The sequence below is a fragment of the Apus apus genome, chromosome 12 (assembly GCF_020740795.1).
Source record: "Apus apus isolate bApuApu2 chromosome 12, bApuApu2.pri.cur, whole genome shotgun sequence".
Taxonomy (NCBI): Eukaryota; Metazoa; Chordata; class Aves; order Apodiformes; family Apodidae; genus Apus; species Apus apus.
The window spans coordinates 17,651,921-17,677,525 of NC_067293.1; the positions used below are offsets into that span (position 1 = coordinate 17,651,921).

The 25,605-nt window shown below is 35.7% G+C and overlaps 1 protein-coding gene across 1 annotated transcript in view; it reads left to right on the forward strand.

The window, feature by feature from the left end:
* CHM (CHM Rab escort protein) overlaps positions 1 to 24,796 on the forward strand; it is a 65,604-nt gene extending 40,808 nt beyond the window's left edge. Inside the window, exons 9-15 of the mRNA XM_051630072.1 lie at positions 3,702 to 3,779; positions 8,571 to 8,675; positions 9,519 to 9,582; positions 10,437 to 10,533; positions 14,164 to 14,256; positions 17,280 to 17,446; positions 22,453 to 24,796. Coding sequence (XP_051486032.1) covers positions 3,702 to 3,779; positions 8,571 to 8,675; positions 9,519 to 9,582; positions 10,437 to 10,533; positions 14,164 to 14,256; positions 17,280 to 17,446; positions 22,453 to 22,659 — 811 coding nt within the window. The 3' untranslated portion in view covers positions 22,660 to 24,796. The remainder of the gene's footprint in view (positions 1 to 3,701; positions 3,780 to 8,570; positions 8,676 to 9,518; positions 9,583 to 10,436; positions 10,534 to 14,163; positions 14,257 to 17,279; positions 17,447 to 22,452) is intronic.
* The last annotated feature ends 809 nt before the right edge of the window (positions 24,797 to 25,605 follow it).

Below are 25,605 nucleotides of genomic sequence, written 5' to 3' on the forward strand. Positions count from 1 at the left end.
TTTAGGGTTAATGGTATCAAAGAGTTGCCTTGTACTTGAAGTACAGTCAAATCATCTCGAGTAGCCTATTGTATGAGTGTGATGTTAGCATAATTATCTTACTTTGCCATAAATTATTGGGGTGCCTTCTACTTTAATATCTCAATTTCTATATTTAAAGAATTTTGGCAAGTTCTTCCTAATCATGTCATTTTTCATGCTAGGCTGTTTTAATAGGTGTTTTGGCTCTTTGTAATTGCTTAACACAACACAATCAAAATTCCTCTCCATTTTCATTTAAAAAGAGAAGTTTTCCTCTGGCCTACTATGAAAACAGGTCATGCCCTCCTCTGCTGGATAGCAAGCTACTCTTGAAAATAAGTAATTCACATTTTTGTGCAGCCAAGCAGCAAAGTTCTTTCAAAGCAGGCTAAAAAAACAAAGTGCATATATCAAAAAGCCCTTGACTGTGGCTGAAGTCAAAGGAAAAATATAATTTATAGTTTTTAACAAAGGAATCTTAGTTCTACTTAGGTTAATAGCGTTATTCTTATATACAACATATGAAATAAATTCATCTGAGTTGGCTGGAGAGATCCTGATACATGCTTTGTCAGGCAAGAAGCCATTGATTGCAGCATTAGAGATAATAAGCCCATAGCTTGAGGCTCTCGAATAATTCTTCAGTGGATGTTTAACCTTTGTGTCATCTTCCACGTTCTCCAGACAGGCAGGGTTGGGTTTCCACATGGTATATATTCTCCCTGCTTTTCCATGGGTAGAAGAGGTTTTTCTAGGGAGCTAGGTCTGCTGATTTGGGCAGTAGGAAGTGGTGTTGCTGATAATTCTGTGGACTGCTGCCTTGTGTTTAGAAGTCATCTAGATGTGGTGCTTGGAAATATGGCTTAGTGCTGGACTTGGTAGAGTAGGGGTAGTGGTTGGACTCCATGATCTTGAAGGTCTTTTCCAACCAAAGTGATTCTGTGATTCTGGAGTGCAGCTGAGAGGGCTGGGAGCTGGTAACAAGCCTTCAGGAGCTGGTAACACTTCAGCCCTTGGCTGAGCTGCAACATTCCTGCAGTTTAAAGGGTATTGCAGTTCTCACTGTCTTTGAACTATCTAATATGACTTGAATGCCAACATGGATCCCATTTTAGAAAATCAGATTTGCAAAATGAAGGTTCTCTTTCAGAGTTCATCACCTATGAACAGATTCCTAAAGCTCTTTAACTTAAAAGTAAATAATTTTAAAAACAATAAACCAAAAAACTGTTAGTAAAGCAGGAAAGTCCTGCTGTCATCCTAAAAATCCAGAAGAACTATGTTCCACTAAACCAGTCTGCCTTTCTCTTGCTGATTGTTTGCTGTGGCCAGTTGGATGCCTAGTTAGTGCTTAGAAAGGTATTAGACATGTGGTCACACTCAGCTGTTAAATTGCAGAAGATAAATAGAATTACACATTGTTACTTTAAACGCAGTATCTCAGCAGACTGTTAATGAAGTGGCAGGTGTATTTTCTAATTTTTATGCCCTCCCAGTTTCAGCTCTGTGCTTTCATCTGCTGAACATCAAATGTCTGGATCCTAAAGCTGAGCTGAATAACAGCAACTCAAACAACTCCCAGTGTCCTTCTTCAGCACACTGGAATGGAACAGTGTGTCACTGCATTGAATGTGCTACTGCCTGTTTTATGATTTACTCATAAGAGGCTATTCACTTTTGAATAATAGGGATCACAAGAAGAGCACGGGTGTATTTAACTTGTAGGACAAAGCTAAAAGTGTCAAATGTCACTTGATAGTTTTTGACAGTTGTCTCTGATAGAGCAGTTCTCTCTGAGAAAAGGATATGCATATTTGGTCAATATGCAAATGATTTCTTCACTTTATCTCTTCAGTGTACAGAGAAGAGGTCAGTGATAGCTGATTCATCTGAGTGCACCACTGGAGATTCTTAAATAAGCAAATAAATAGACTACATTCAAGATTCCCAAGATAGATCAGACACTGTGAACACTCCAAACCTGAAATTAAATTGTAAGGAATCAGACACATCTCCCACATCTTTTTTCTTTACATTTTTCCACGAGGTAATTTCCATCCTTACTTGAAATTTTCAAGACAAATATTTCCTTTTTAACCTAATATGAAAAAAAATTATGTTCTTGATGGTTTACCTTTTGTTACACCAAGTTCTAGAGAACTTCATCCTCTGTATTTTTTGTTTTTCCTGATAACAAGAATGCCCCTGAAATAATGCACTGTAAGCAATAAACTGACTGAAATTTATCTTAGTTCACAGTTAATCATGAAGCTTTGTCTTTGAGACTCTCTAACATACGTCCTGTTTCTTTAAGATGGTGAATTTGTCAGCCTTGTAGTGCTCTCATGGAAAGTTTAAATAGGTTTTTTTTAAAGTACGTAGCAAAAAGAATATTGGTGGCTTTTTACTTGCTTGACAGTGTTTCGAAGAATGTGGGCTTATATTAAAAACTTTCAGGAGCTAGAAACAAAAAGAATGTTAAAACAAGTGTTGTGACAATTATTTCAACGTTAATTTGGGTCCAGTAACAATTGTAGCCATCACTTGAGGAAGCCAGACTTTTAATTTTTTGTGAATTAATTGGCTTTGTGTCTCCTCAAATCAGCAGAAGAGTAATTCCCAGAGATTAAGCCTGGCTTTTGACAGATAGAAGTTAGGCTGCAGGGAATAACATGGAATCGTGTTTATCATCAGACCAACTGAATTTTTACTGTGCAGCTTTACCAGAGGAGCAGTTTCACACGTTGTGCATAGCACAGATTGGTCTGGTGAAGAGTTTCAGTCAGAGATACCTTCAAGGAGGTGATTAAACAGCCTGGCTAGTGATAAAATCTTGCAGTGAACTGATGTTACATGGAGTTCCTCATATTTAAATGTCATAACCTGGTGTCCTTAAATTCTGAGTCTCCTTCAAGTTTAGAAACAGATGAGTTGCAATATTGGCTTAATATTTGGGTAGTGTCATCTTCTTTGGTCTAGGTACTGGGTTTTGTTAGTAAGTAGAAAACTGCAAAATAGCTCAGTATGCTTTAGCTTTTGAAAACTGACCTGTGAAGCTGCTTCCTGTGTTAATTTAGGATTTTTTTTCTCATCAGTCTGTGCACAGAGTATCTTAAATGACTGTATCATAACATAAACAGAACCCAGACAAATCACTGTTTAAGAGGTCATCTTCAGATTATAAGAAGTTTTCATTCTGTTGGGGCATTTCTCAGTGCCCTCAACATTTAAACTGCTTGTAGCTAATGAAGTTCCCACTGTACATTTAGCAAGAGTAGAGAAATAACTTCTGATTCACACGTAGAATTCTAGTAGGAGTTACTGTGTCCTCCTACATTCTGGTTCCATACCATGTGCAATATAGTGTGGTCAGTAGGTATTCTCTGCATCTTCAGTAAATAGATGCTTTGCCAGCCTGAATGGCTGAGGATGGTAATAGAGAATGAGTGCTCAAGCTAATTTAGAGGACTAAGATAAATGCTGATACCAAAAAAAATAATTCACAACGTATCCTTTACAAAAACTGTTTTGATTGGGTTTTGATTGTCTGATTGAGAGATTCAGACGTGTCATTAAAAACGAGCTACGACATGCACAGTGCTTTGCTTATGTCACACACAGAGTGATTACAGTTACTCGTGAGAGGAGTAACCTTTCTTTTTTCCCCACTATGTTTCTAGGATGTGTGCTGTGTTTGGTGGGATCTATTGTCTTCGCCATTCTGTGCAGTGCCTGGTGGTGGACAAAGAGTCTGGCCGGTAAGGGTAATAGAAGTAACCTGCTTGTTTACATACCAAATACAGATGAAAAATGTGTGAAGTCAGTTTAAAAGAAAATGATTCTTCCAAGATCCTCCTTGGTATTAATAACACATCAACCTTGATTAAAAGTAATTTGTGTATAGGTCCTCCAGAACAAGGGAAGTGGGTCTAGAATATAGAAACTAAATTAATTTCCCTGCAATATTACTACAGCTCCTGATCACCCAAGCTTGGAAGACAAATCATTTCAGCTGCCGGGGGGCTGGTGATGAGTGATGTTAGTTTTCCTTGTGGCCTTACCTACTCTAATTGATTTTCATCAGATGACAACACAGCCCTCTGTTATTGCATTTTTAAAAATGGAGCTCACCTAAAGACTCATCAGATTAATCTTTGCTGATAATGCATGTCACTCCAAGAGAAAAGACTTTAATGAGTTTTTAGGTAGATTGTTGTCATAAACTATGCTGCCCTCTTATCCTAGGATAAATTCTTCTACAACAATATCAAGCCTGTGGGCAGGTTTAAAGTTGAGCTAGGAAAAATCAACCCACACTTTTTTCCATAGTGGCTTTTTTCTCTCCTCTGTAAATTGTCATAGTTCCTGTTACTTTCATTCTATCAGTTATTCAACCAACTGCAGACTTGGGCTCACTTGAAAAGTCTGGTTTCAGCTTAGTTTTTGTAGTTGAAACATTCAAATGTTCTGTAGAAAATTTTCAAAATTAAGCTGTAAAATAGGTAGTAACTTTTTATTAGGAAAATTAGTGCTTAAATGATTGGTGTAATGTGTTTACTATCCAGTTGCACTGCACATTTCATTCTTTGAGCATGGTATTTCCACCTAGATTTGTCATGACATACACAAATAGTGTCCCTGACATTCTGTGTATAACAGTCTTTATCTTTTTGTCAGTTCTTTAAGGTTCTGAAGTTCATTGCCCAGTTTCAGACTTAAGATGCAAATGTGTTAGTATTTCATCATGTGTTCTCGTTTTAAGTGCATCATTCATACACAAATGAAATGCCCCTTTCGTAAACTGTAGCATATTTTAATAGTAATATTTGACCTGTAAGCAGCTTAATTTTCCAATCACATTTAAATGGTTTAATTGCATTTTCAGAGGGACAAAGCTTGTAGTTTTTAGCAACTTCCAAACACAGCTCTCTGGAGATCTTAACTGGTCAGTGGTGCTCATTGCCCCAGTTTCCTGCTTGCTTTGCACATTCTGAACACCTTTGACATTAATGTTTTCTTTGTTAAGTTTATATGTATTCTGAAAGAGGTGGAATGCTCCTTTTCCTTTAACCTGCATTTATTTTTTTGATCTCATAGGTTCCTGGGGGTTCCAGATAGGTTTCAAGTGTCTTTTTGTGGCTAGTAGGCTGCTGTACTGGTTCTCGTATGCCCATTTTCACTTAAAACTGAAGGATAGATTTTTTAGTGCAGAATTACTGAAATAATTTTAAGAGTTTTGACCAGACTTTCATTATTCCAAAACGATTGGTCTTTTAATCTTGCCATTATCTGATGAAGAAGCCCAGCACATCTGGTTTTCCAGGTCTAGTCACCTCCCTTTTCCTTGGGGCCACCTGCCTGCTTCTGTTGTCTCTTTTTGGATCTCCAAATGTTTCAGAGAAGGTATTTTACCAAATAGCATTTATACCTTAAAGTGAAAGTAAACAAAAAAAAGTATGTAGAGAAGTGTCAGACTCCTTTGAGATAATGAAAACAAAGGAGTCTAGGTAAAAATATGTTTTTTAAAAGTTCTCAGCAATGAAAGAAGGATCATATAATGTTCTCTTTTTTCCCTAATATATTTTAAAAAGCTCAAACGTCTTCTTCACCATAGCAAAATGTCACTCAAAAAGCTGAGTTTCTTTGACCCAGGTATGTTTTCATTCAGTTACATTATTTTATTGTTGTTTTCTGTCACCTGAATACAGTCTGAATCAATCCTGCTTTTACTTGGTGGGTCTTTTCCTTAGAGTTTTCCTTAGCAAGCTGTCCAGTTTGTTGCCAAGATCATCACTATTTCCTTTCCCTTCTTTTGCTTTCTTCATGTTCTCTTTCCTTAATGTGTGTTCCCTCCCTGCACTAGATCTAATTTCATCTTGACTTTGGCCTTCAGTGTTTTGCCTAATAAAAACCAGCTATCAACTTGTTAATGAGGGTATTTATGAGTTACTGGGCTTTTGAGTCAACAGACCATTAATAGTAATTGGCAATAGGCAAATTCATATCTCGTTGTCACTGCAGCTGGCTCTGTAGTTTCAGAGGCAGCTTACCTTGGTTACAAATAGGTTTAACTCCCACCAGTAGAAATCTTAACTGCAGTATTAGTTCTTATTTCATAAGAATCTTCCCTAAGCTTCCAAATTTCATCAAGATCTTGGTGCAGGGGTTTTTTCACTGCTACAATGCTTCTTTTTTAAAGAAAATTTACACTTGTAGCTACAGTCTTGATTTTCTTCTCAAACTTTTTGTTGATAGTTTGGAGTTTAACCTGAAGTCCCTAAATATCACCAAACTTGATTGCAACTCCTTTCTAGACATGGCTAACATTCTCTCCAGCAGAAAAAAAAAATTAAGAACTTTTTCCTTTTTTATTGCCCAGAGCTGTATATACAGGGAACAGTAGATTTCACCCCCAACCATACTCTTATTTTTATCATGTTTAATCATAGTTTCACAAAATCATAGTTTGTAAAAACAAGATTCAGGGAAGACAGTTGGAAAGGATTTAAGCTTTTAGACAGACCTATTTTTGAGGTCTTGAACATTTCTGGTTTTTAGGTATTGTTTCAAATTAGGTCTGCTGTTTCAGCACATACACAGAACATCCCGTGTTCTTGATAGAACTCTGATGCTCTGCTAGAAAATAAAGAACACATCATATTGCTTAGGTTAAGGGAAAAGCACATTGAATGTATGCATCAAAATTCTTTTTTATTTTTAATTTTCTCCATGTTTATTGTAGGTCACTCACTTGGTTACATCTAATAAAACTTAAAGTATTTTAAATTACCCAGATTGCATTCATAAAAGTGGTGGGCATTTCATGTTGATCACACTTCACATATGTTTTCAATTACATAATTCAGTCTCAAGAATGGAAAAGATGTGATAAATGGAAATTTATACATCTGTAATAAAAAGATATAGCAAACACAGTAATTTACATATCTTTCTTGAAATATTGCATACTGGCTTTGTCAGTGCTGGTAAGTCCATTTCAAGGATGTCGCCCTTAGTCCATTAGTTTGGATAATGAGCCCTATAAAGTACATTTATAACTCGTGGCACTGCAAGGAGATGGATTCTAATTTTCATCCTTTTATCTAGACACATTGAAAGAAGGTCAATGGAGGGTTCTCTATGATTCATTGTCCCAACACATATCAGATGACAGAGACCTGATAATGTCAGTGCATAAGTGTTTTCCATATTTGGAAGCAGTACTTGAAAGAAATTTTCTCAGCACCATCCTTTGAAGTGAAGTGGAGACTGAAATTTAAAGTGCTGTCTCTTTTTCTGTTTAAAATCTTATCAAACACACGACCTGATAGCTGTTCCTGAACAAAGGAGAGGAAACAACACTTAGCAGGAAAATAGAAAGTGTGTAGCTGCTTTTGCTGGCTTTGAGAGATGCAACATGACATTTAATCAACCTTTCCCCTTCGATAATGTTTAGGGGGGTGGTAGGGGAAATAGTTTCATAAACAATAGGAAAGGTTATAATTAGAAATGAACTGTAGCAGCTTGCCTTGCTTGTTTATTTGCAGTATTCAAATGAGTACTGGAGAATGAAATCAGTTAGGTTAACAAGAAGCAAAAGCCTGTGAGTTTTAAGTTGTGAGTGAAACATGTTGAGTAGAATGTGATTGAAACTATATGAAGATGACTGCATGTTTAAACAGTGCAATTAGACTATCATTAGACTTTCCTTTTAATTATTGTTTTCAAGCTATGACTTGAATTTGAAAATGTGTATGTATTTGTAGTCTCCAGGTTCCTCTGAAATCAACATTAAAAGTTAGTGTTATAAAAACATGCTTGTCATTGACCTCTTAAGTTTCTAAGTAACTATGGTGTGCAGCCTCTTCCAAATCTTGTTTCAAACTACAGGAGCAACTGGTCTGCTAAAGCTGGTGGCAGCTCTTTGCCATTATTTATTTAGGTTTGGGTCTCATCATCTCTAGTTCTGTAGATAGTTTTGACCACAGAAGCTGATGAATAACTTGAAGTTACAGAAGTGCTGTTGATTCATAAAGCATAACTTGTATGTCAGATATTTACTGATTTACAGGAATAATGTTTGACTATAACAGAACACATTTAAATCTGTAGGGGATCTCTTTGGCAACCTGTTGTTTCTTTTGATAACACCTCAAGAGGGTAACACCTACAAAATGATTCACAGTGTTACTTTTCTACATATCATGAAGTAACCTGTGCCATTTGCCTGTACCAGCATATGCCAGGGTTAATAGCTTGTATTTAGTTTTCCTTATATAGTGACCCATTTATTAGTGTTTTGATATCATTATCTATTATGGCATTGCATGTAAAAAAATTGTACATTGTAGTAGAATTTAAAACTCTTTAAGATTTAATTATCACTTTCAGTTGAGTTGTTTTACAGGTTCACATGGTAAAAAATGTGTATCTAACTTATTAGAAAGATATAAACAATGTGCTATATAACTCAATGTTGAAAGCATATGAATAATTTTGTTACCTTAGATATGTTTCTGATTTTTGTTTGTTTTGGGTTTTTTTGACAGATGCAAAGCTATTGTGGATCATTTTGGACAAAGAATAAGTGCTAAGTACTTCATTGTGGAAGACAGTTACCTTCCAGAGAGCATCTGCACAAATGTGTGTTACAGGTTTGTAGTAAAAAAGTAAACTTAGTACATTTCTATAAATAATAATGCATAAAATACCCTGCAAATGAAGAGATTAGTGTCTCCTGCCTTATCTTTGCAGGACAATTTAGTTCTGTGCATAGTTTTTCTCTTCTTCCATATACTTGAGAGCATACTGTATACTTTATCTTTTCTTAAATTGTCCTCAAAATCATATTTCTCTTTTCCTTTTAGAAAATCCAGTAGTACAAAGTGCATTAAGGATTTGTTTAAAAGTGAAGGTAGAGGTGCCTGTTTCTGTTCTTGCTTAAAATTTTTAGAGGAGTATTAAAAGTCAGTGTTTTCTCTGATTTTTGTTGTTCTTGACAAAAGCACTCAGGATATTCAGGCTTTTTCTTCTAAATATTGCAGGTGGGATAGTGGCAAAATTGTAACAGTAGATACAGTGCAAAAATATTTACAGGCAATAGGGATTAGGAACTTCAATTGATGAACTCCACCCTAGTGTATTTCCTCTCAATCCAAAGTGTCCTGTGCTGTTTGGAAAATAAAATGCCCTGTAACATGCTGCTACTCATTTTGATCAAACAAACAGAATATTTTTTTAAATCTTTTTCAGTTGTATCAAGCTGTTTTACAGAATGGCACTGACTAGTTTATTAATCTGTTTCTGTCCTTGAAAATACTACATGAATGTTCTAGATCAGCAACAGGTGAAATATCCCACTAACAATCATATTAATAAAGATGTTTAAATAGCTTTCCCACGGTGTTTTGTTTGTACTGGTATTGGCAAAACTATGAATCCAAACTGCTGTATTTTACATTTTTGTGACATGCCATAATTGTTTTATTTAATTGCAGAGAGATCTCCAGAGCAGTGCTCATTACAGATCAGTCTGTCCTAAACACAGATTCAGAGCAGCAGGTAAATATAATTTGGTATCACTTACCTCTTTTTGAATTGTTTGCATTAGTATTTAGTTGTTGGTAGGAATTAATTAATGCTCTTGTTTCTACTTGAATCCAGCTTTTTAGTTGGGTCTCTCTAATGATAATTAAATCATTAATCTCTGTAAAACTAGCTTGAGTTTCCCTGTTTGGTTGACACAATATTAATTAAGAGAGTTTCTAAACTGCTGTCTTTAAGGTAGTTCATTTTGCTTGCTTTGAAATAAACTGACATTTCGTGTTCTGTTAACTGTTAATCATCTTGTCTAAAATTTGAACAAAGTCCTTAAGGTTTTTTTTAACATTTCATTTTACTGTTTAAAGTTCTTATTGTACACTTTAACATCCTTTAAATGTTTCTGCTTTGTCATTCTTTGCAGACCTTAATGTTAAAGGATATTAACGTGTTAAGTGTTTCTTCTGTTTGCTTCCTGTACGCTTTAGTGCTAAATGAGATCTACAAAATAAGAACATACATGACAGAGAAGTCTGTTCTTGCACAATCTTGCTACTAGCAGACCTGCATAAAAGTTTTCAGTCATTCTCCTCTAACTGTGCTCTGCCCAGTGTTCACAAACGATTTTGCAGTCACTTGACAGAGATTCCAAAGTGTCATCCTGTTGGAAAGGGCCATGGTAGGAGCTTTTCTTTCTGCTGCAGACATTGCTAGCAAAGACAGCCTTACTGACAGAGGTAGAAACTTCATCCTCAAATTCTGCAGGATCGAGTGCACAATTTTTTACTAATAAACCAGAAAACAAAGCTGTATAAATTGTGTTGCTTGATTCATCTTCCTCTGCTTTAACATGAGTTGCTCTTCCTGCCTGGCAGGTTTCCGTTTTGATGGTGCCTCCAGTGGAACTGGGAAAACCAGCAGTTTGTGTCATTGAGTTGTGTTCCTCAACCATGACCTGCATGAAGGAAACCTGTAAGTACAGTGTCTATGTAACCTTAACTAGCTTTTTCCTTTTACTCTAAAACACAATATAAAATGTGTATCATTCCTCTGTTGCACAATGACCTGGCTGCTAGCTGAGGAAACTGTTCTGGGTTACTTCTATCAGCAGACAAGAGCAATAGTCCATTGTCTTCATTCTGTAGCAGTTGTGTCCTGTTTCATATGGCTTAGGAATCACACTGCAGGATTCTTGTTGCATTTGGGTTTCTTTTTTTGGTAAATTTACATGCGATCGTTCTTTATTTACAATTTTATTATGATTTTCATGGTAATCAAGTGTATTGTTCTTTATTTCCAAACAGATCAAATATCAAATGTTCCTTTTAACACTTATGTGGCTAATAAGCTGGATAGTTGTAGTCTTATTAGTACTGGGACAATATTCTGATTACTGTACAGTAATTATAAAATAGCACAACAAAGACCTTTTTGTTAAGACTTGTGTATTTTTTTGTCAGTTAAAAAAATGTTTTAGAATTCCACATTTTTGTTATTTTGCAAGATTTGCAGCTGAAGATTCAGTAGAGTGGCAGGTAAAGTTAGCAGAGAGCTCTAGCAGGCTGTTTCTTCTCTACTGTGCCTAGCTAAGATGTTGCAGTCCTCAAGTCAAAACACTGAGCTTTGGGGGTTTTTTTAACCTAGAAATGTTTTATTTTCCAATTTTTCTGCCAAGAATTTCTCTTACCACTATAATTAAAGGGCCAAGACCCACCCAAAGTATTTTCACAGATAATTTCTGAAAAAACCTGTAAGCAAAAAGGTGGGATCTCACTTAACTTAGATGCATGTTTTTTTTTCCTTTCAGACCACCTTTAAAATTAAGGAGAATCTTTATGCCATAGGACTCTGTGGCCTTGTGAAAAATGCTACAAGTTTTTGTTTTGATAAGTATAGGTTCTCAGTACAAGCACCAAGCACATTTCAGTATTACTTAAAACAAAGTCTTTTGGAGCATATGTTCCTGTTTCTGCTGCAGTTTCTGCTTTTTTCTTAATCAGCATATACTGGATCATTAACAGGTTAACAAACTTATTTTCACTTACTCAATAATAGATTTTTCCTGCAGTAGATAAAGAAAAAATACTCTAAAGCACACGAAACTTCCTGGTGGTTTGTTATTAGTTAAAAATAGTTCCTTAATGAAACTTGTCTTCATGTATTGAAATAATAGAGTTGTGTTTTAGATATAGCTGAGCTCTAGTTATGGGACATATTTCATAATTTTTTAAAAACTTTTACATCATTACCTGTAAATGGATATTAACCTGATTGATTTCTCCTTCAGACAATTATTTAAGATAAGTATACAAATACATCTACTCTTTGATCACACTGCATAAATGACAGGCACATCATCTGTATTGCCAGTTGAGTGGAACCAAACTCCTTCACTTGCCCTAAAAATTGAGACTGTAATGATGAAATCATGGACTAAACTCATCGTTCTTCCTACTAGCAGAATTACTTGAAGACAAATGTTGGCAACCACTGTAACTAATGCAGTTATACCCAAGTAAATCAAATATAATCAAAATATATACTGATTACTGTGACTCATAGCCATAACCTTAAAGATAATAAAGATGATTTTACAGAAAGTAAATGATGTGAACTTTAGTGATTTATAGCTGGGTTATTGTTTTTTGAGGAAAGAATAGATTGTATTATGTTTGGGGTTGTAAACATTTAGTTAAGGTTACAGGGTGGTAATAATGAAAGTCTCCTGTTTTAATTTACTTTTTTAGTATGCATTCCTTTTAGACAGAAGGTTTTGTTGTGGTTAAATAAAAAAAATAGTATTGATGTTTGAATATAATCCCTGTGCGTGCAATTTGAAGGAAGAGGAGGCTGAAGAGTTAATTTTCTAGTCCTCCTGGAGTCAATGTCAAGCTTGCTGTGGCATTATTGTGGCCAGGAAGTTATTCAAGATGTGTATGATGTACTTGTAAATAATGACACAAATATAACCAGACTTGAGAGTAAAAAGAGAAAAAATCCTTTGGATTTGAAGTAATGCCATGGCTATATATTGCTATGAAATTAATCAGTTCTTCGTACAAAGATCTGTTAAACTCCTTCATGATTCTCTGACAGATACTTACTTCTCAGCTGGTAAGTTTCCAGGCAACCATTCAGTATCAAATGAGTCTGTTAAGGTGGTTTTATAAAAAGCTTTAAGGTGAGGCTTTTAAAGATCTGAATGAATGGATGTAAAGTCAGGTGGGATAAGGGAGCAGAGATGCTGGCTCTGTGTCTTGAATAGAGACCAATGGGACAGAAAAGAGGACAAAAGCTACTTCAAGTGATTATCTTTACTAAGGAGTCAGCAACTCAGTGTTTGCAAAACAGAACAGATAGATAAAGGAATAGAATGTTCCATGAGAAATCTGTTTAGCACCTTTATTTTCACAAAAACAAGAACATGAGCAAGAAACCTAAATATCAAATCTGCGTTATTCAAGCAGACTTGTGAATTTTCACAAAAACAAGATGGGATTTAGGGGCATTGCTTTGCCCGTGCTATAAGGGGAATTCTGATTAATTATACAGTTCCACAAATGTGTTCCTGTATTCCAAAATCTTTTCATGTCATCTTTTTCCAGTATGGGTTTGCTGTACTCTGATTTCTTTCCGATGTGTACAGAGCACCTCTGATAATCAAGAACTTAAAATCAGGTTTACAAATTACCATAAATCCTTACTGGCCCCCCTTGCCTAAACATAACCCTTACCCAAACATAAAACTGTTGTTTCTCTCATCCTATAAAAGGGGGATGAATAAAATGTTGTAGAGCTTGTGTGTGATGTTGTACCAAGGGATTGTGCTGTCATAACTTACATTGCAAAACGGTTCTCTGCTATTCAGCAGTGTTTATCTTCAAAGTCTCTCTAGTTTGTCAAAACAGGAGTGTTCCTGGTGTTCTTCACTGTGTACAGCTGGAGACAAATTGATAATTCCTGGCCCATTTGAGCTGTAACTTCAAACATGCATCTATTCACTTCAACATCTATTTACTGTTTAGTACAATAAAATAAACTGAAGTCTTGCTCCAACTTTTTACTTCAGTGCATGAAGTACTTCCTACTTACTCCTGTACAGCCAGACTTAAACTGTGAGTGGCTAAATTCCCAAATGCCCACTCAGTCTCAATTCAGCTCTTAGAAGGGAGTGTTGATGAAAGTAGTGATGGTTATGGGTTCAGTACATTTTTTAACTATTGGACTGTCAACACTGATAATATTCTTGGGGTTTCTAGAGGTTATGAATGGCAAGTATGATGTGTTGGCCAGATTTTTGCTGCTGCTGTTCCTGGTATCAGTAAACACCTTTTCACAGAGTGATGTTCTCTCTGCACTGCTGATGTGAGGATTTGCTTCCATTCTACCAACATATACAGAAGAGAGAAATAATTACAAGTTTCCCTCTGTGGTGTATATGCACTGTAATTCCATAATACAGTACCTCTCTGGATGAAAGGAACTTATTTGTATCAAGAGCAGTGATTTCTAAAAGCCTGCTGTGCCTTCTAAAAAATTGTAAATTACATCTATGTATCTGTGTATTGGTAATTGTAATTAGTTTGTGTTCTCTTTTAACAGATCTAGTCCATTTAACCTGTCCCTCAACTACAACTGCTAGGGAAGATTTAGAGCCTGTTGTGCAGAAGTTATTCAATCTAAATACAGGAAAAGGTAAAAATAAGTATTACTTCTAATTTTGCAGAAATCTAATTTACCCTTGAAAATAAAGTACTCGTTAGTGAAAATCTGAATCTGTCATCAGAGTCAACATATGGTGAGCTGCTGATTAGATATCAGCTTTTCAAGGTAGAGGAGTCTATTTTGAGAGTGAGATTGGTTAGATATCACAGTTTCTTTGCATTTCATGTTCTAATGTTCCAAGTCTTCTTCAGCTGTGGTTTAACTTTGGTATACAAGGGCCATGGCTACCAGTGTCTAAGGCCTACTTGAATTTTCACACTTTCTTTTTCATGGAAACATAAGAACATTTCCTCAGCACTTCTTTCAAAGGTGCTGTAGTGAAATGAAGTATTTGTGAAACTGTGGGGTTTTTTAACGATTCTGGTTTTTAGTGATTTCTGTCACTTGTGTATGCCTAACAAAATCTCTAAATCCCACAAGTTAGTGATCTGCTTTTCTCCTCCATCTGCCTGATGTGATCAGTGCTATAAGCTTTTTAGTTTTCTTTTGCCTCCTGTTATTCTAAGACTGTTGCTTATCCTTCTCTTGTCTTCTTCCTTGTTTGCTGTTTTTAGTTGAAATTCTCTGGATGCTACTTTAAGCAGTGGAAGTATAAAATTTTTCACACTGCAGTGCTACCCGGAAGATAGATTTCCAATAATGACTCTTTGGGCCTGAATTAAAGGAAACCTCAGCAGCTACTTTCATGAACTTTGACCTTGAGCTGGACGATTTCACAGTCCCAGAAGAAAGTGGCTGTTGACAAAGCAGTTGTTGCCCAGAGAGAAGTTGTTCCTGAGATTCTTGGAACTTAGTTCTACAGAAATCTTTGAAATTTAACCCCAAGATCCTGAATGTAATCCTATTTTTGGTAGATGCTCATAGAATAGGTAGTGTGCACATGGAAGACATTGCTGTATTCTAACCCTGGCCAAGTGTTTTTGCATATGGTCTGCTCATACTTAAATACAATCTATCATAGTTTTCCTATGAGAAAACAACACTTGGCTGTCAGTGGAAGTGTTAATGTTCATATATGCACAAGTTAGTAAGGTGTGGATGTATTTTAATTATTTATAATGGGTTTGTTTATAATATTTACTGTTAGGCTTCATATGTAACCTTGTGAGTTCAGGTAGAATTTTCTCCTGTTTTTAAAATAAATGCAGTGTTTTGTGGCCAATCTTTCTATTTCCTCTCAGCACTCCATATCCAAGAGCAGTATTTCATGAATGACTGAGTTCAGCTTCTTACAACTTTGTTCTTCTGTGTTCTTTTCCATTTTTTTTCCTCTACCTTTCATTGAAAAAGCAAGTATCTTACTGTTTTTGTTAGACAACAAAATGCTTTTAATAGGAACTAGAGTATTAAAAAAATATGCATTTTCTTTTTTTTTTTGCTTACAGGAAAGGCAATTATTTTGGTGTCCCAGAGATGTAAATTTTTTACTAGGTTTGTACTAGAAGATAATTGTTTCCAAAACAACTATGTAGAATATAACTAGGGTTCGTAAACAGAAAACTTTATTAGACTGGAGAGCTGCAAACACTTTTTGTATTGATATTTATTTGTTAGTTTAAAGCCCAGTAATGTCCAGCTTCTAATATTTAACATATATCTTAAATTTTGAAGACAGTGCCATGTGTTCTAAAGACTCAATTGGTGAAGAAAAGATTAGCTTGCAGTCTAGTGTCTTCTAATCATTCAGGGGGGTTAGCATTAATCTTAATGTTTAAAGTGATCCAATTTTGAAATGATATATTGTTTAGAACCTGCCTGAAATTCTTCTGTAGAAACTCTGTGATCATAGGGGTCCTCAGGTGCACTGAGGCACTGAAAAGCTAGTTTTCACTGACACATAAGCCTTTTTATCATCAGGATGAGGTAGTGGTCGTATTTTAATTAAAATGTCAGAACAAATACTGTTGGAGTTATTGAAAATGAATCACCAGATAAAGTGAGCACTGGGCCATGGCAGGTCAAAGAGGCAAAGTCACCTGGAGAAGAGGACTCCATTCATTTTCCTGCCTAAATGAGGAAGAAGTAACTTTTATGAGCAATGTGAACTTTTAAATATATTAAAGAGCATCTTGCCCTGTATTAAGGCTCAGACTTTCACAGGCTGATGAATTTAATTTATATTTCAAACTGTTCAGTATGGTTAGCTCCTTTTTTTTTTTTTTTTTTTAAAGTATTTGACAGTTATAAAAAGATACTGAAGGAATAGCATAGATTTATCTCTCTTTTCTTTCTAATTCAACTGCTTTAAAATACTGTTTTGAATGCCATTGTTACCTAGAAGTTTCTTCCTTGGAAAGAAGTAAATCTCACAAGGTCTTTTACAAGCTCCATTTATTTCAGGGGAGGTAAAATAGCAAAAGGGGAGCAGCAAATATGCCAAACAAATAGTGTTTGTTAAGCTAAGAACCTATGTTGTCTATTCCTCCATTGCATTCTGCACTGCTAAAAAGTGACCTTCATCTTCCCAGAGGTTTTTCTGCCTGTGTGTAGAGAGGTTATATCAATGTGTAAAGTAACTGCAAAAAAACAGAGATGATGAACAGGCAAGATGTAGTTTCTGATAAAATACCAAAAATATATTTGCATATGGGATGCAATAGCTTCAAGTTGGCACAACCTGTGGAGGATGCGTTCAGACAGTCCTATTCTCATGGAGTTTATCTAGAGTAAACCAGATTACATGATGTGGAAAAGTGTTAGATTTAGAGCAGTCTTCTTGTTAGCATGCTTTTAGGTGATAATTGGTTTTTCTGTGGCATAATGTGTACAGAATAAGTACAGTTTACAGGCACGTGGTTGTAAAGAAAAAGTACAGTGAAAGAGTACTTCAGATAATAATGGAAATTAAAATTAGTTGCCTTGTTAATGAAACAAAATTACTTTATGACAGTAATTCCATGTTAATAAGTTTAATTTCAGTATGGTAGAATACATCTTTCCCTTATTATATGTGAAGATTGATTACTGGCAACACTTTTTTTTTTTTTTTTCAGAGACTGAAAATGAAGAAGCACAGAAGCCTAGAGTCCTCTGGGCAGTATATTTCAACATGAGAGATTCCTCAGGAATTGACAGAAGTGCATATGATGGCTTGCCCTCCAATGTTTATGTCTGTTCTGGACCAGACTCTGCTTTAGGAAATGACTGTGCTGTCAAACAGGTTGGGCAGATCAGGTTTTTGCTGGCAAAACTTTAAAGACCTGAGGATGTCAAATAGGGTCTACTCTTTTCTGGGTTATTCTGCTTTATGCTATGTAATCAGTACTAATACAGCCATACAGCTTTACAGCTAGACACACAAAAATCTTACCTAATGAGCAGAGAGAATGTCAGTGGGATTGAGAGTGAAGGAAACTTGAGAAAAGGTCAGTTGATACAGTAGCATTAGGAGTAGCAGATAGTTAATCTGACCAGGCAAAGGGAATGTAGAAGGCACCAGTACCTGACGGTGATGATCTTGGTAGAGTGTTTACTTGCTCTAACACTGTGGAAGGAAAAGCTGACAAATAATTCAGAAAAGTAGATGGAAACTCCCCAAAATGTGTAGTCTTTTTGCCTCTAAGGTTAAAGAGGAGCATAGTAGTAGAGAAGCAGTACCAATCGAAGGTCAGAAAAGCCTGTCTACAGTTCAGGTTGGAAGGAATATCATAGTAGTATAATTCCTGCAGGACACAGTCTCAAAGGTGAAACCTATTTGGGAAAAACCCCAGCATAATTACTAATCTGGTACATTAAGCTGTCTGAGTCAGTTTACTTTGCTCATCACCTTGAGATTGTTTTTGGCACCAAATCACATTCAGTTCTGATTTTTAGTTCTCAGTGTTTGGGTGTCTACATATCTAATTCCTGCTAACTGGAATCCTGAACTGAGAACCCCTTGCAAGTTGCCTAGCAGTAGGCTTACCAAACCAGTACTCCATGTAAGACAAAACTACTAGTGCTTTGAAATTGAAGGTGAAGAGCAAAAGCTCCCTAAACAAAAGAGGAGCAGTGAAATAGCCACTTTCTCTGTTGGGAATGAGCAAACCCAGCACCAGATCTTCAAGAGTAGGTACTTAGAAATTCACCAAGAACTTGGTTTCATACCTCTTATTGTGTCTGCCCCACTGCTGCTGAGCAGAAGACAAGAAGTTCACACAGATCCATAGAAAACATCTAATTCAACAAAAGACAGCTCCAGGAATGCTTCTCCTTGCTCTTCCACTCAGAGATCCACCTTGATAAGGAAGAAACTAATTCTCAGGCAGATCTCCCACAGCAGTCACTGTGGTGTCAGGGTGCTTTCAGAGCTAAGGTGGGAACACTTTCACATCATTGTAGGATTAACTGGCACTAGTCATTTTTAAAGCTGTTTTTTTAATGGCCATGTTCAGAGAAAGTGCATGCCATCTTCTACCCAGTTGTGGGATTTTTTATTACTAAGTCATAAACCTCTTAAAATAGGATTTTAAAATGGAAAGGCTGGCATAGCCTGAATTGTAGGGTCAGAATAGTATAATTAAGGGCTAGTAGTACCCTTCATTTTGCTTTGCAAGGTAATAATTTGCCTCCAAAGAGGACAAAGAACAGGAAAGAGAAAAAACAAACAAAAAACCAATTATTATGGTAGCAGTTTTAAATTGCAAATGAGTTCTTTCTAAATGAGATTTTTTTAACTGTTATTTAAAACAATCCAAGTTAAAAGCTGCTTAAATACTCCCAAACCCAGGCTATTTCTAATTCTGATAGCCATCTTTTCTCACATTGTTTTTACCAAATTAATAATGGCACTGTAGATCAAGCTGTGTTCAGATATTCTAGATGCTTTTGTGTTAAAGTTGTTGACCATCAGTGAGATGTTAGACAAGCAGATCTCAGAGAAGAATGAGGAACCTAGAGTAGATAGAAGCTACTCCTTTTTTTTTTTTTTTTTAATGTGTTCTAAATAGTTAGAATAATATTTTAGTGTGGATATGATTATAATTAAAAGTCATCAAGGAAACTGAAAGTGAGGAGTGTATGTGAGAACAAAGTGAAGACAGGCTGAAGATAAAGCAGAACTCACAGTTAGAATGCTCCCTTCCCATCTAGCATGCAGGTACCTTCTAGACAAGTGGAGGAGGGAAAGACATGTACATTTATGTGCCTTCTACCCTCAAATCACTTTCCTCTTCCTACCAATGGGGTGCAAATCTCCCAGCATGACATAATTAGAAACACATGGATCAGAGCACTAAAAAACCACAAAACCACTGTGGGTGTTAGTCTTGGAGATAGGTTGGGAAAGTGAATCTAATTTCTCTCAGAATTGTGTATTTACTTTTTTAATGATACTTCCCACTATTTATATTTTCAATACCATTATAAGTACTAACTTTTATAACTCATCCTGTTTTATTGTGTTGATGATATGTTATTTAGATGGCAAGCCACCACAACTTTTACAACTATTATCCATCTACAGCTTAGTATACAAATTACTTTGTTCTTGTTTTATTTAAATTTAGTGTTAAATGCCTAGTATACATAGTATTAATTTTGATGTCTGCATTTACTTGACCTGAGGAGAGGCTAAATGAAATGTAAAGTGCCATTTTTTATTCCTTCACATTCTGAATGTTATGGATCAGGTTGAGCTTCCAGTTTTCTATTTTTCCACTGCTACAACCTGACATGAATTACCATGTTCTAAAGTAGGATGTGCCCTGAAGTTCTTCAGATTTGTGAGGCATCTTCATGTTCATAAGAGGAAGCATTACATTTGTCATGCCAGTATTTGTCCCTTAACCTCTTTCCATTTTTTCTTTATCTGGAAGGATTTCAGAGTTATGCAAGTGTGTCATATTTCAAACTACTGTTAGTCTGGTAGTGTTCTCTGTGAAAGCTGCTGTGAAAACATACAGAGCTTGTCTAAATGCCATCAAGGTGCACAGCTGGGATAAATTACTCAACTTCAAACAGTAATTGGAGTATCCAAGTGCTTAACATGCTTGTGCCTCAATGCTTAATTCAGAAACACTTGAAAGCTAGTATACTTCATTACTAAATATTGAAGGAACTATATACTAACTTAAATAGTTACAGTAAGTATTAAACTGTTACTAGTTATTCTGCATGACTTCAGCTGGATAAGGTTAGCTTAAAAATGGGTAGACCTGAAAGCAGTGTGTGCCACTAAAGTGTTCAGTCATAATCAGTGTCATGATGTCCTACATAACATCCTGAGAATTTTTTGCCACGTTCAACGCCATAATATTTTGACAAAGTGAGTATTTGCTAAACTAATTGGAAACTGATAACTGTTGAGAACTCCACAGGAGGTGTTTGTCTCTTTAGTTTGTCACATTTACTGCAGAATGTAATAGTTTTCTTCAGCAGCCTATTAAAATAATAGTTTAAGTATAGTTTTGATGTTTCAAGGACAAGTGCAGACTTGAAATACTTGAAAGACTTCGAGAACTTTGTTTTGTAAATTTTCTGTGGGATGTTTATAGCCCCTTGCCCTAGACTTACTAGGCAAGGTTTTCAAATTACAGAACCTTGTTTTTGAAGTAGAGAGTAGTAATTTCTTTGTATATTTTTTCATATACTAATACAAATAGTTTTAAACAGTTGTAAATGGGTTTAGAAGAGTGAAATTTAGGGAGCAGAATGAAAAATTAAATTGAACTGAGAGTAGACAGGGTCATTTAAGCAGTTAGTAATGGAGACCTCCATCCACGTGCTGGTGATACAAATCCACTGCTGGTGGGCAGTGAAGTTTATCACAGAAAGCTGTTTGCTCCATGCTCAATGATGTATTAATCTGAAAACAATTCCCTCTTGTCCAGGAATCCACATCATGCAATCAGCCTCTGCAGCTGGCATTAACTGACCCTACTGTCAGCTTGCTCAGTGCAGTGTCTGGTAGCAGCAGGAACATCAAGATTAAATGTCTCCTCGCCTGTGTGGGAGCTCTCATCACAGGTCATCTTTAGGGCATAGTTTACTAAATAGACAAAATCAACAGGCAAGTTACCCTTGTAGAAACCCAAAACATTACTGTGTTCTGCATCAGTTGTCTGTATTTGCCTTGGAAAAGAAGACCTTTATGGAAATGTGATGTGCATGTTAATTCAGGAAATAAATGTTTTGGGGTTTTTTTAAGATAAGCGTATAAATAGGTTATTTGCACAAGAGCATGTAAGACTGTTTAACACTAGTTAAGAAAGCTCCTTGCATTCATGTGGGTTCTGACCTCCTTTGTTTTTATCAAGTGTCTGGTTCTCAAGAACTCTACAGTCGTGTTATTTTGGTTCTTTTTCTCCTAGATTTTGTAGTTCTATTTTCTGTGTTATAATAACAACTACTCTGATGTTCTTGAGAACACTTTTCTTTTTAAACTCTTTCACTGCAGTGGTCAAAAAACTTGACTTTTTCTGTGTACTTACTTTCTAAACCTCAATGGCATGAAGACTAATTGGCATTGTCAATTAAATCCTTGAGCTCTATCTTGAGGGTAGCTGTATTTTTATCTAAATGAAAGTTGCTTTTCAGGGAGGCACTTTGTGCACGTAATACATTGACAGTATAGACATTTTTTAATAAATTATAAATGTATCATATACAAATATGCTCTCATTTTTAACTATCATATTCTATTGGATGAGAATAGTTCTCAGTTGAGCTATCTATGAGCTGTTCAGAAAAACAGAAATGGAAATTTTTCAGTAGCTTTTAAATTTAAGAAAGCATCCCCTATAGATATGATGTAGATCATGCATATTAACACTGTTCTGGTTTTGCTTATCATGTGAAGTTGGTTCTTCTTGCAGGGAAGAGTCAAGATCTTTGCCATGCTTTGCACTTGACTACAGCTAAGGATGTTTTTATAGTGGAAAAGAATTTTGCTTGCAAAAAATCAGCTTTGTTGCTCTCAGTACAATGTAGAATGACCAGCATTTATTAAAAAGCCCTCAGATGTGCCTTTCCTAGTAGAACAATGTCAAAGGATGGATTGCTTTTTCTTTTTTGAGGACTGCAAGGAGGAATGGATTTCCCATGTGTTTACAGTACTGTCAAAGTATTAAATCACCAGTGATTTGAAAGAACAGAGGTTAATCTTCAGTATCTGTAAAATACTGCTGCAAGGTATTACATTTCAAGGTAAAGTTTATTTTATGTTTTGTTGTTTTTTTTTCTGAATAGGCTGAGACTATTTTCCAAGCAATGTTTCCTACTGAGGATTTTTGCCCAGCACCACCAAATCCAGAAGATATTATTTATGATGAAGACGAGATTGCACCAGAAGAGTCTGGATCCAGTAATTCACCAGAGACAAAACCTGAACCCTCTGCTGAGGAGAGCAGCAGTGGAGATAGTACTGCTGTTAAGAAAGAAGATAATGAAGAATGAATTAGCACTGTTTCCTTAGTAGAAGAGGAGGGTGACCCAAACTAAGATGTAGGAAAGGAAGGGTAAGAAAGAGGGGTTTAGAAACCCATAGCTGTATTATTTGCAATTGCCTTACTTTCCCCTTAGCTTGAATAATCTTCATCAAGTTTCATTGATAGCTGAGACATTTCTAAATATTCATAGGTCTCCAGATCCTGGGCTATTGTAGCTAAACAAAAAACACAGGAAAAAGCAATTGAATTTAAATGCTAAAATATAATTCATTATTTGTTGAAGAAATTTGGTCTTGTTTTCCATCTTGGTAGGAATCCTCCATTTTTTAAACAGGCAACAAGGTGAAACTAATTGAAAGAAAAAGTGTGCAAGTTTGCCTGCCAGTCAGGAGGATCTTCTGCTGCAACATACAGTTCTGCTAAAAGTCATTGGATCTGTGCTAGCTAAACAGTTGAAGGTGAGCTTCACAGTCTGTCCTTCAGGGTGGTTTATGAATGGAACTTAAATGCAATAATATTGACAGTTCTGGAGCAGCTTTAGAATATGTAATAAATGTCATGTTTAATTTCATAGAATCATAGAATGGTTTGGGTTGGAAGGGACCTTAAAGATCATCCTGTTCCAACCCCCCTGCATGGGCAGGGACACCTCCTGCTAGATCAGGTTGCTCAAGGCCCCATCCAGCCTGGTCTTGAAGATCTCTAGGGATGGGGCAGTCAGAACCTCCCTGGGCAACCTGTGCCAGCAATCTCACCACCCTCACAGGAAATAAGTTTTTCCTCATGTCCAACCTGAATCTCCTCTCCTTAAGCTTCAAATTCGTATAACAGAAAACCTCTTGTATAATTTTGAAACTGATGCCATAATTTAGAAAGAAATATAACCCAGTAGATGTTCCCCACGTGAAGCTACTTTACATTCAAGTTGGCTTTATTTTAATAAGATCTAATTGATCACACATTTTCACTAGTGACTTAATTTACTGTAGTCAGGAAAATAGCACAATATAAACTCAATGCTGGATTTCCCAATAAAATTTATTATCATACATGGAGCAGACCTGTTGTTAGTTTTCCTGGCTTTGTTGCAGGGTTTGGGCCTTTAATAAGCCAGTAGTTACTTTTTTTGAAGTGTAGTGGCTGAGAAGTTTAGGTGATGGTTAAGGGAAGAAGGTTTAACTGATAATTCCAAAGGTTGGTACTGATCCTGGTTAATAGGATTAAAATTAGTGTAAGAGCTGTAAATTACTTGTTTTGTAATGATAAATCATAAAGCATTTATACAATAAAATTTATTGAATATTATTTATAAGCCTAGTTTTTATGAAAAATTACAAAATGAGAGAGCTGTTGTAAATGACCATGATTAACTTGCACTTCCTCTGAACAATGCTGGAAATTAGATATTCAGATAATGAAAAATACTTAGCATTTGCTTAAAGATTTACCTTAAAATGTACACCCAGTAGGTCAGTAGTACATCTTAAAATAGAGATCAGTGAATTTCGATTATTTAGGATTTAAACTTCTACATGAACTTAGAGTTCTGGCAGTGCTTAAATAGTGTACATAAATAAAACATACCATTGAATAATGAATATTCAGCACTGCCTGAACTGGACACATCCAGGTTAGCAGTGCACGTGCCTGCCTTTAAAATGGCTTCATGCACTAAAGGTTAATTTATTTATTTTTTTACAGCATAATTGATAGGGTTAAGTTCACTTTGTCTTGCATCATAATGCCTTGTCCAATTTGCATTTCAGAAACAGGTTGGTTAGTGTTTACATGCTTTGTTTATTGGATAGGCACCCTTGTGTGTGTAATCCCAAAGTCCTTGGAACAATATGTGCTTGAAATGTTTCCAGTGTTAAACAACAGTTGTCTCACAATGCTTGTGACTGAGCAGTTATTTGTATATAGTAGTAAGCTGACTGCCTCTTCATTCAGCTGTAATTTGTGTGTGTATTGGAAAGCATGAGTATATGGTGATTGTATTTAACAGCTACCAATCTGTAAAAGAACTGAGTGGAGGATCTACTTCCTGTTTGTCTTTCAGTAGTAGGGATCATAGTTGAATTTTTCATCTTCTGTGTTTACAAGGAAGTGGTTTGATGAAAATTAAAAGTTTGCTTGCAAATGCATTTTCCTGTGTTTTCTTTCAATTGCACAAGAAAAGCAGTTCATTTGTTAGCTGAGATTTCCTGATAATTCTGTTGTCTACTTTCGTCGTGTTGGCATCTGTAAGAAGACTGAAGTTGTGTGACACTACATTTATGTGAGTTAGCAAGTTGATATGAAGTAGCATCTTAGTGCTTCGTGTCCATGTGAAGCAAAGCTTGGAAATTCTGCAAATATGATTTTAGGTAAGGCAGAATAATCTGCAAGTTGTAGGCTATGACTTTACACTACATTGATTGCTTAAAAATTGCTTTCATGTCTCATTCCTGTGGTGAATGGAAACATAAAATGTTTTTCCTATGGTACTTGAGTACCCAATAGCTCCCTTGCAATAGCAGTAGATAAGACTGTTGGTCTTTGTATTTTACAGAAGTCATGCATTGAACTGCTTTTTGTTCTGGCTTTAAATAATTTAAACATACAAAGTGAGGGTTAGGCTTATTTGAAGTAGTTTTTAAGGCTTGTCATGCAGGATGTATTCAAAAGATAACATGACTTTTTAAAAACTGGCAATTTATCTGTGGGATTATTAATAAATCAAGTTAAAGAAAGATAAGGTTAATTGAATTTTTAAACAAGTAGCTGTATTATCCTTCAAGCACCTTGGAGCTCATACAATATTCACACCTTTTTTTTTTTTCTAAGGAGTGCTTTGATATGTTTTAATTCCTTTATTAATAAGTACTCTCTTTTTAACTTGGTTAATTGGATTAACTCTTAATATTCAAAAAGTCGATTTTATGCCATTTTCCCTTCTGCTGTTGTGTTACCT